The 12,183-nt window shown below is 40.4% G+C and overlaps 1 protein-coding gene across 1 annotated transcript in view; it reads left to right on the forward strand.

Moving 5' to 3' along the window:
- Window positions 1–12,183, forward strand: part of LOC108096982 (unconventional myosin-VIIa) — a 634,406-nt gene that overhangs the window by 240,528 nt on the left and 381,695 nt on the right. Inside the window, 1 exon segment of the mRNA XM_043207602.1 lies at window positions 4,621–4,986. Coding sequence (XP_043063537.1) covers window positions 4,621–4,986 — 366 coding nt within the window.

The raw sequence follows: 12,183 nt of genomic DNA on the forward strand, positions 1-12,183 counted from the left end.
ACATGAACCCGAAAGGAAAGTCAGTCTGTTCAAACAACTAATGAAATTCCAGATTAGGAACATGTAAAAATAAAATCACAGTTTTGCAGGGACATCTTGCTACGAGAAGTTTTATTTGTTCCAGAATTGAGCCATTTTTTATCTGTTGGTAAAATAATTAGTTATAGACGTTCTCTGAAATTTACAAATAAATTGACTTGTGTGGTGAACAAAAGGAATTAGAAATTGCTTAATGTGACTTTGGATGCTGGAATCTTTAAGGCTAGAGTGTCGAGAAAATATAAACAATGGATATACAGCGCACATCCAGCGGTACATTCAAATATTGAAATGTGGCTTAACAGATTTAAAAAACCATTCGATCAGTTTAATGGTATATACACAATAAATAAGCTTGATCTGAAACATTTAGATATATATGCCATATATTATATGGACCTATGTGCATGGCATCAATATCTGGTGCGAGATAAATAATAACTTTTATAGATAATTAGACGAGATTTGTGTGGACATATTGGACGTTAATACGGACTTCAAAGCGTTTCTTCGAGGCATAATCCATCAAACAACGGAAAGCTACACACCACAGCAGAACGGATTAGCTGAGAGGGCCAACCGAACTTTAGTCGAGATGGCGAGGTGTATGTTGGAAGCGGTGGCTCTACCACAGTACCTGTGGGCAAAGTCCATAAAAACGGCTACTTTTGTGCGCAACAGGAGTATTACAAAGAAGTTGGGTGAGAGGACTCCATATGGATGTTCAACCAAAAGCCAAGTGTGAGGCATTTCAGGACATTCGGATGCAACCGTATAAATTTGAATTAACAGCCAGGTGAAGAAAAGTTTGAAACAAAAGGTATAAAACTTATTTTTTTAGGATTCTCAGAGAAGTCCAAGGCGTTCCGACTGTGCGACATTCTTAGAAAAATCGTTTTCCATTGGACGGAAAGATTACGAGACAGAAAATAATGCTAGTTCTGACCGCCCCAAATTTGCGACTGGATTGGTAATTCTGGACGAAAACCGAGTGAAGGATCTTCTGACGACCATGTTAACCAGCACATTACACTGGACACTCCACAGCAACTGGATATTCCGTAGGAACTGGACACTCCGCAGAAAGAAGATACTCCGCTGGAAGGAAACGAACTGCAGGATGGTGCAAGTGAACTGGAGGGTCAGGATCTACAGCATGACCACGGAGATAGATGACGTTATCTTACCAAGATCAAGGAAGCACGGACGACCAAGAATTTGGCGAACAGCTCAGCCCCTTAGCTATTAGACGTCGATAAGAAATTGAATGTTTTAGTTAGTAAATGGGTGTTTAGAAATAAACGGAATGCTGATGGGAGCATTGAAAAACACAAAAGCTAGACTTGTGGCATAAGGCTTTGGACAACAGATGCGTGTTGATTACAACAACACATACGCCCCGGTAGTCAGATATCCGACTATACAATTGATATTCGCAATTGCAGCAAAGTTTAGTATATGTCAATCACATTGATATCGTGACGGCGTATTTGGATGGAAATCTTAAAGAAGATGTATACATGCGACAGCCGGAGATGTTTATCGATTAAGCCAGACCGAATGCTTCATGTTAGCTGAAGAAGTCGATCTATGGTCTTAAGCAGGAAGGACATGAATGGCATTCAAAAACCACGGAGATTCTAAAGGATATAGGATTCAAGCAGCGCTCTACAGAAAGTTGTGTATACATTGATCGTACAGTTGAAAGCGATATCAATTTAATTGCCCTATATGTCGATTACATGCTGCTGGCATGTTTGAATCTAAAACGAATGGCAGCGATTGTAAAGAAATTAAACGAAAACATCGAAACAGTTGATCGAGGACCTGTGAAGTATTATTTGGGATTGGAAGTTGACCAAAATGGACAGCAAAGTACCAATTTAGAAAATCTTATTTGTTACACAGATGCAGATTAGGGATCAGAATCATCTGATTGAAAGTTCTACAGCGGCTATATAATAATGTTAGCAGGAGCATGGGTTTTCTGGATCTTGTCAAGGAAGCAACGATTTTGGATCCGATAACCAGGCGGCTATTGCTATTGCTATTGCCACCAACCCGATGGTACATAAGAGGAGTAAACACATCGATATTCGGTTCTATTTCGTTCGGGATCAAGTAGAAAACCAGGAAATCAAGATAGCCTACGTTTCTACAATGGACAACGTCGCTGATGTATTTACGAAAGCCCTTTTTAAGGAGAAACATTCACAATGCTATAAATTAATGAATTTGTACTTTTTAAGTTATACATCCGAGTTATACATTGTTATGTTTAGTTTGAAAGCAACAGGAATGTAAACAGCTGATCATAATAACGGACAGCCACACCTGTTATAAGCCTATAAGAGATTTATCTTCACCTAATTAAATAGCTCTAACTCGACAAGACTTGTTCTCCTTTTCGCTCCAAGTTATAACGGGTGTAACTAAAAACATAACTAATGTTTTTATTTCTAGTAAAAAAAAAGAAAAATCGTTTTTAGGCATGAGGATTTAACATATAACTCATATTACTTAAAGTAAATAGAAAATTGAGTTTTGTCACTTGTGAGGAGTCGTAAAACTCCCCTCAACTGCAGGTGCAGGGAAAACTCCGCATAGCAACAGCGGGACGAGATGCATGCGGAAGAGCGGGTACCAAAAAGGGAAATATCGGTACCGCTCTGGATCTTGGACTCCAGTCGGCAAGGGCATCGACGTCGAACGGTGAATCCGCGGACTTTGGACCGAGTCTGAGTCTGCGGACTTCGGACCCGCACAAAGAGGAGACACTATGAATTAACAGGACCTCGATGCACTTTGGACCCGATCACGTGAGCCGGCTGGAGAGGATAATGGGACCCGCAGGGGATATAAAAGGACGGCGCAAGCGCAACGCGGGGAGTTAGATAGAAACCGCCTCGGAGGACGGTCGTGTCCAAGACCCACGCCTGGACAGTCAAGTGAAAGTCGTGCAGGAGACCGTGCCAACGCGAGTGGAAACCCAAGTGAATACCAAGTGTTAATATATCCGGATCAAGATCGCCGAGTTAAGAAGCCCAACGACGGTCACTAGAGGTGGAGAACTATCGATGACACTATCGGGACTATCGATGGTTTGCCACTATCGATACGCAATCGATAGTTGCGCGCACTCTCGATAGTGGTCAATCGCTATCGTCGATTATTATCGATATTTTGGTTTTCCAATGTCTACGTTAAAAGTGTAAAGGAAAAGAAATTGCGCGAATTTGTTACAGAGTTTTATAAATTGTTATTAAAAACATAATGGATCGTTTTCTCCAAATAGGTAAGATATTGTTATTTTGTTGTTATATTGTAAAATTGTATTATAAAGTTAAAAGCCAAATTTTGTGTGACAATAACAAAAGTGTTACGTGAGATGCCATTACTGCTATTACGGTTTGTTGTGAAATACATACGCATATATACATACATGCGTTTGTTTTTCACAAAGATAAATACATAATAATAAAAGTATACATTTAATTAAAGAAAAATGCTGAACATATATAAATTTATAGAAAGCAGTTAAGGTAAGCCTAAAAAATTAAAATCATATTATTCGAATAATAATTATTTATTCTTTTCAGATAAAGATTGGAAAACCAATGCCATATTTTATAAATAAATACTATATATATAAATAAATATCATTAGAAACACTAATTAAATTATTTTTTTTGAGTGTACTCTGCACTATCGACAACTATCGACGATAGCTTTTCTTTGCTATCGCCGATAGTTGATAGTTTGAAAACTATCAAGCGCTATCGAAGGCGCAGACTATCGATAGTTCTCCACCTCTAACGGTCACGTCTACATAAGCTGAGACTGTCAAGCTGAGATCCCAAGGGTGCCAGGTAAGTTGTAGGGCGCGTCTACGAGTCCCAAGACCGACGAAGTTGGAAAAGTCTGAACAGTGGATGTTGTGCAAAAGGTACGCGGTGTCGGTTCACACGAAGGTGAGGACCTGCTGAGGGCCAGGCCGACGAAGATCCAGTGGAGTTGCGCGTAAGGTACCCGGTGTCGGTCCATACGAGGGTGAGGACCTGCCGAGGGTCAGGCCGACGAAGTCCCGACCGAACTCCGTGGTGGAGCGAAGAGTGGTGACTGTAGGCATCACTGCTTAGCCCTGCTAGGGAGGTTCTGCTTAACATCCTCCAGGTTGTGAGAGACCAGTAGCGAGCCTATTACGCGACCGGTACCCGAAAGACTCGGTAAGATAGAGGACGCGAGACAGGCGTGCTGCCGCAGGAGTCGACGCGGGAGTCATCACCGGCGTCAACGAGGGCGATATAGTCGCTAGACAGCAGCTTTCAAGATCAAATCAACTTTATAAACCGAGAAACAATAAACCAATCTCCCTATTGCTAAATCTAACCCCATTTCTGTGTATTTCTTGGACGGGATCACGCAACAATAAATTGGCGGGATGAATATACAAACTCAGCTGAGTTAGCCGCGCGTTTTACGTAGCGAGAAAACAGTGAAAAAGCAGTTCGTTACACACAAAATTTTAAAAAAAATAATGAGTTACAATAACTAATCAGCTTTCTTATTTTTTTTTTTTAGTACAAACAAGAAGAAATCGTCTTTGGGCATGTAGACTTCACAGATAACTCTTATTGCTTGGAATTGATAGAAAAACCTCCCCGTTGTGTGTTAAAACTACTGACAGAGCAATGCCATATGCCAAAGGGTTCCGATTTAGCATATTTAAATAATATGCACTCAGAGTTTGAATTTCATCCAAATTATATTAAAGGATTTGATCGTCGTCATTGGGAAACTGAGTTTGGAATAAAACATTACGCTGGCAATGTAATTTATGCTGTTGATGGATTTGTGGAAAAAAATCGAGATGTTCAACAAGACGTTTTGTTTGACTATATGAATAACAGTGAAGATATGTTTATAAAGGATTTATCTAATTACCAGGTAATTATAATTAACCATTGATATATGTAATATAGTATTTATTAAGAAAGATATTAATATTATAATAGTGTGTTTCACGTGCTCTTTTAATGTTCTTTTAATTTGACAACTTTTTGCAAGCGACAACTTTTTTCGACTTTACAACTTTACGACTTGACAACTTGACGACTTCGACTTGACTGTGTGTTTCTCTTCTCTTATTATCCGTTTTCCTTCTTGTTGTGTGGGGTTGCCAACTTGATCGCAACCATCTCTTCCTTACATATATATATATATATATAATAATAATATTTACTCGAATATAAAAATACAAGTATATACATGACTAACATATAAGAGAAAATTAGTCCTCTAAGCTTTCCGTTTGTGAAGAGTCTTAAACTTCCCACAAATCAAGGTGCAGGGGAAAAAGCGCATGACAATAGCGAGAGAGGCCAAAGCCGTCCAGGTCGAACAGGAAATTACGGACCTTGGACTGGGGCAGAGCGCAGAAGCTGGGAAATAACGGTGCCGTTCTGGACCTTGGACTATATATAATATAACGTTGTCGGATTTTAGTGAAATTTTTCTTAGTGGAATTAAAAAGAACCACGTTTGTTTTCTTTTTTTTTCATTATTTATATATATATTTTACGATATATTTCTATGGCAGCTATATAAAAGAACTATCCGATTTTGATAAAATTTTGAAATCGCCATCTGGAAGAAATTAAGTTGATCTGATCAAAACCAACGGCCTGAGAATTATACCCATGCAGAGAAAAAGGGTATTATAATTTCAGTCAGAAGTTTCCAACGCAGTGAAGGAGACACCTCAGACCCTATAAAGTATATACATTCTTGATCAGCATCATCTGTCCATCTGTCCGTCTGTCCGTTTCTCTTCAAACTAGTCTCTCAGTTTTGAAGCTATCTTGCTGAAACGTTCCCAAAAGTTGTGTAGGTATTGCACGCAGTACTTAAGTCGGAACGCGCCGGATCGGCCTACTATATCGGATAATGAAATAGACATTTCTCACACTGTTGTTTTTGATCAGATCGACTTGAGCTGCAGAGCAGCTTGCCGAACCTAGCTTCCTTTCTTGTTTTTTATTTCATTCTTTCATATGGGAGCTATCCGATATAGTCGGCTGATCCAGCCCGTTCCGATTTATATATTGCGTGCAATAACTACAAAACTTTTGGGAACGTTTTAGCAAGATAGCTTCAAAACTGAGAGACTAGTTTAAAGCAGAGCTCGCAAATAACAGTCGACCGTTTCTCGTTGTCTGCTAATAACAGTATTTTCCTGACCCTTTACGAAAAGTCTCAGAGAACGACCGATTTATGGGTTCCTAAAATGGGTTCGGTTGCGCTCAGACCGAAACCGATTTTTTCTATTCGGTTTTGTTCTGGTTGCTCCAGGACCGTTTTGTCGTTTTCAGTGAAGCAAAAGGTCTTTTGCATATGTATTGGTATACAGTGCACGTATAGGCAAGCAAATCGTAAAACATCGGTTTTGCGGACGAAATATATTAATCGTCTTCGTGAATTGAACGTGTGTGTGTAAATGACAAGACCGTTTGCATTGAGTTTTTCGGTCAATCGGTCTTTTGGTGACTCTCATTGTACGAGCGTTTCTCGATCTGCTCCTTACGCACTGCTCATTGAAAGACCGAAATGCAAAGAGCTCAACGAAAAGTGCTCAACAGAAAACACAAATGATGGCAGCAAGGGGCTCTTGCTCAGAGCGAGAGCGAGACAGTATGAACTTTTTCAGTTGTGCTCGCACCCAGAGCACTAGATGAAAAACGGTTAACTGTTATTTGCGAGCTCTGGTTTAAAGAGAAATGGACAGATGTACAAACGTATTTCTTTACTGCGTTGCAAACTTCTGACTGAATTTATAATACCCTTTGCCCTGCAAGGGTATATAAAGTACATGGTGGACATGCAGACCCCCTATTCAACCCCTAGGCATGTCGAAGAAGCACCCCAGCACAGTGGCTGTTCGTTCGTCCATATGAGTGCAATAATATGGGCGCCCTGATGGCGTTGGCAGACCAGTTCACGAAGCTCGAGCTGCAACAGGAGTGGTTCGAGCAGGAGACAGCCCTAAAGGTCCGAGTTCTTCCTATTGTCACCATAAGGGAGCAGGGAGGGACATAGAGGCGCTGCCATGGTAGACACGGCTAGAATTATATAAATAAGTCGGGCACAAGCATGCCGGAAAGATGGAGGACACAACCTCTGGAAGAGAAAGTACCGAATCCGTCAAGTCATGTACGGCTGAGACTGCGGCAAACTTGTGCTTAGTGTATGAGATCGAAAAACGCAGAGAGGCCCTGGAATCCGAGGACCAGCCAAGGATCGCATGGTGATGCATCTAGAAACTAATGGGCGTCCTGAAGGCAGAAGAGATCCAGTTGCCTGCCACGGTGCTAATAAACATGACGTCAATTAAAGCCACGGCGCCAGGGTAAGCTTTATAAGCAAAGAGCTGGCGGACAGGCTGCCGGAAAGGTCGTGCGGGTCGAAGCAGCGGTACTACCCAAAAATCACAAGATTAAGGGGAGAAATAAACGAGAAAGCAGGCGAGCGATTGAAGAATGGATGCATTCAACTATAGGAAGCCCGTAAAGATCGCTAATCGTCATGATGAAATAGAAGACGGCGGAGAAGGGTGGACGGAAGAATAGCCATTTGAGGATGTAGTCTCGTGGAAACTGTAGCAAGCGGGTCCAGGAAACAGGTTTTTTTTAACAATTATTTCATTTATTGGATTTCTCTTCGTGGTTAAGAGACTAACAATAAGTATTCAAATCTTAACTTAAGAATGATATTTAAATTGTTTTGAAGCCGGAGACCGGTGGACTTGCCACTCTCTACGGAGTCGGCGCTTATCCTGTAGGAGCGACTCAATCTGCCTATTTAAGCGAGTGTTTCTCGAGATATTAGTGGGCAATGGCTCCGGCGTAGAGACTTTGGCGGCGGAGAACATGACTTCGGCAATTTTTTATACCCTTGCAGAGCAAAGGGTATTATAATTTCAGACACCTCAGACCCCATAAAGTATATATATTCTTGATCAGCATCACGATCAGAATCCAAATATGTATGTACGTCTGTCTGTCTGTCCATCTGTCCTTCTGTCCATCTGTCCTTCTGTCCGTCTGTGCGTTTTTCTTCAAACTAGACTCTCAGTTTTAAAGCTTTCTTGCTGAAACTTTACCAAAAGGTGTGTAGTTATTGCACGCAGTATATAAGTCGGAACGAGCCGGATCGGCCGACTATATCGGATAGCTCCAATACGAGAGAACGAAATAAAAAATTCTCAGGCATCTGTTTTTGATCGGATCGACTTGATTTCATCCTGATGGCATTTTCTAACTGCTATTTTTTTTTTTTTTTTTTTTTTTTTTATATACACGCAATATATTTTGTATACGTATGTAAAAAACTTGCACAGAATATATGTATAGGTATGCTTTATGTGCACTGCTTCACAACATAAGCTAACAAAGACTCGCAAAGCACTTTAAATCTTATAGATTACATCGAGTTTACGCTTCTAGAGATTTGATTATTTAAAATACAGTTACTAAACTAAGCAAAAGAAACAATTTAACAGTCTGATAGTCTGTCGAGGTCCATTCCCTACGTGGCAGGTGTGGCTTTTGCTTCTGGCACGGCTGTGGCGGCCGCCGCAGAGTTTGCTCCCGCCGAGCCGGAGGTCATCGAGGTGGTGAGTAGAACCTCCTGGTCGGGAACAACGGACACGGCCTCCTTCACATATCCGTAGATGTGCTTGCGCGTATCGTTGACAACATCGCGCACCATTAGCTTAAAGAAGTTTGTGTGCAGCGGCGTTTCAGCATACCGTTCGTACTGATCCAGAGAATCCTGGAGTTTCAGCGTGAGGTCATAGTTCTTGCGCACAACATCGAGTATTTGCTCCTCCGTGGGCGTGGAAAGGCCCTGCTCTGCCAGCCATTCCTTGATCTTGTTCTGGAAGTGCTTTACAATGGCTAGGATATTGACCAGGGCGTTCAGTAGTTTGATGACATCGTCTTTGTACTCGCACTCCGGCATCGTTGGAGTGGGTAATGTCGATGATAGGGGCGTTCGATAAATCCGGCACAGGTTGAGCCAGGCTTAAAGTGTTACTGGGCGATGGCGGGGCACTGGACTCCGCCTGCGTGTGAGCCAGAGTGGTGATAAAGTTTCTGTTCAGATGCACTGCCTCATAGAGGGCTAGTAGAAGGCCATTATTCGCCTTGATCTGCTGCACCCGTTCGCATCCTTCATCCGACACAAACATGTTGCCCACAATATTCGAGAGCGATGAGAACCACGACGAGGACTGCACATTGTTTAGGCTCTGGATGTATTGGCGGCAGAAGTCAATCAGCGACTGCGATATCATTTGTCCATAGCCATTTAGTGCCAGCTCATCAGCCAGAATGGAGAGCTGCACCACGTAGGGATTGGTAGCCTCGTGCTTGCGATAGTTGACCAGGATGGTGAGAAGGATAACGATGTCATGACCGTGTTGGGAGCGGAAGGTGGGGTCGCTAAGAAGCCGGACGAAGGCATCAAACATGCTGTGCATCATCAGGTGCTCAAAGAGTTCGTTCTGGTTGACGTTATCAGTGCCAGTGACCAGAACCTGAAGCAGTTTCAGGCACATGAAGCGGGCGTTTTCAGGCACATCGCCCAGCAAAATGCGGTTGCAGTATTGCATGAGTAGCTTCAGCCACTCGTCCATCTTCTCGTGTCCGAAAATCTCGTTGAGGATGTTAAACGTGGGATCTGCGTTTGACTTCTTGAAGATTCCGTAAAATAGGGAGCACAGCGTTTGCAGACTGTTGCACAGGCGCTTGGGATGATCAGTGTCCAGCATTTCAATGCACCTCTGGAAGAGGGTGTTCAGGGTGTTGAATTTCGGATTAAATTTGATCAAAATCGGATAACTCTATGATATAGCTGCCATATGAGAGGTCGAAAAATTAATATAGAATTAATGGAAATAAATTGATAACATCGTTGTTTTTTATCCCACGAGCATGCTTTTTTTTAAAAACTCTTATATTGAGAAAAAAGTTTCATGAAAATCGGACAACTATATCTTATAGCTGCCATAGGAAAGATCGAAAAATCTATATAGAAATAACGGAAATAAAATTGTAACATCGTTGTTTTTCATCAGACAAGCATGATTTTGGAATATATAGTCTTCTAACGACTCTTGAATACCGAATTAAATTTCATCAAAATCGGACAACTATATCATATAGCTCCCATATGATCTATACTCAATAAAAAAAGGTAAAAAAATTTTTAAGTTAAACCGTTTTATGTAAAACATGTACTAAATGTACTAAAAGCCTAAAAATAATATAAAATAGATACAGACGTGGGAATTATAAACATATGCTTAGACTAGACTAAAATAAAACCGTGGGGCTAGTCAATTGTGTACAATCGTTGATTAAAATGGTTGTTTGCCCCACGGTTTTATTTTAGTCTAGTCTAAGCATATGTTTATAATTCCCACGTCTGTATCTATTTTATATTATTTTTTAGGCTTTTAGTACATTTAGTACATGTTTTACATAAAACGGTTTAACTTAAAAATTTTTTTTTACCTTTTTTTATTTTCTAGTTTTTAGTTTTTATTTCGCATTTTTATTTATATTTTTTTTTTCGAAGTTAACTCCACAGGTAAGTATGTTAATGCAGCAGCGTTGTACCGAACTGTAACGAACTTGATTAGGATAACAACGTTTGGTACAAATATAACAAACATGTATATGTCGGATCAAATGAAACGGGGCCTACTTTATTCTCTTGGTCAGAGTAGGTGAAGCGGGGCCTTCTTTAATGTGAAGCAGGGACTATTAAAAAAGGAAGTTAGAAATTGAGTGAAAGCATGGCAGAGCGGCACAGATTTAGACTGCTGCCAAGTGAGGTCTGTTCGTTAAGCGCTGACATACATGCTAGAAAGAGAGGACTAACAATGTATAAGAATTGAGTAGAAATTAGAAATTTGGAAAGAAGACTCTTGGGAAGTCACTGACTTGGGAGTTCAGAAAGCGCCTGGCAAACGAACAGAACTTGCTGCTGAGGATTCTAGTTAAAGAAATGGAAAAGACAAACGACCCTCCGACATATACATGTTGTGTTAATAGCCTTCTCGAATGCCTGCAGATTATAAGCTCTGCTCTGTGTTTTTGATGCTTTTTGTTCCCGTCGTTTCTGTAATCGACCATTTCTATCAACTTCACTTTCTTTAGCTCGTTTTGCTTTATAATTTTCTTTCGCTTTTTGAAGCCTTCGTTTACGCTGTGTTGCAGTTTCTTTCATAATTATTATTATTATTTAGCTTACCCCGTTTGTTGTCAGATTGATCTGAATTAATCTGATGTGTTTGACAGTGACAATGATAGCCATGTTGATGGGATTGATAAAACCTAAGTTATCCGCCATTTTGCAGAGGCCGCCATCTTGAATTTTAATTTTATTTAGTACATTGTATTCTACTTGTGGAGACCTTTCATTTGATACCCATATTGATGGGATTGATAGAACCTACGTTATCCGCCATTTTGCGGCCGACATCTTGGATTTACAATGTTATTGACATTACTATATTGTATTGTCATCGGAACTGAAGGTGTGTATCAAATTTCAGATCAATCTGACAACAGGAGGGTACTTACATTTCAATTTCTAATTTTGACCCTAGGGTGAGCTAAATAAAACAGTTTAATAAAAAATATGGAAAATGAATAGAAAAATCGTCTTAGCTTCAATGTTGTTTAGCCTTTATGTATTTTTTTTCGACATATTTGATGACTTTAATGGTATAAAAGCTTCGGTTTACCGAAGCTAGCTTCTTTTCTTGTTTTCTTTTGTGAAAAATCTTTACCTCCATATATGGGCCTCCAAAAAATTTTTTATACGGGGCCCCGACAAGGCACGCTACGCCACTGGCCTTCTATAATGGATTTTAATTGTTCACTGGTCAATGCCATGTTTGAACTATTTTGTTGTGAACTTTCCGCGGTGTTTAGCTTTTGAAATCTGTCCAACAAATCTTCTTACTCACTAACACTCATAAGGTTTTAACACAAAGAACAAAGAATTTTGTTCCTTTTGTATTTAATTGTTTTTAAAAAAAATTTCCGAACTTGTGCCTTTATTATTATTTTGACT

Source organism: Drosophila ficusphila, unplaced genomic scaffold, assembly GCF_018152265.1.
Source record: "Drosophila ficusphila isolate 14025-0441.05 unplaced genomic scaffold, ASM1815226v1 contig_2, whole genome shotgun sequence".
NCBI classification, from domain to species: domain Eukaryota; kingdom Metazoa; phylum Arthropoda; class Insecta; order Diptera; family Drosophilidae; genus Drosophila; species Drosophila ficusphila.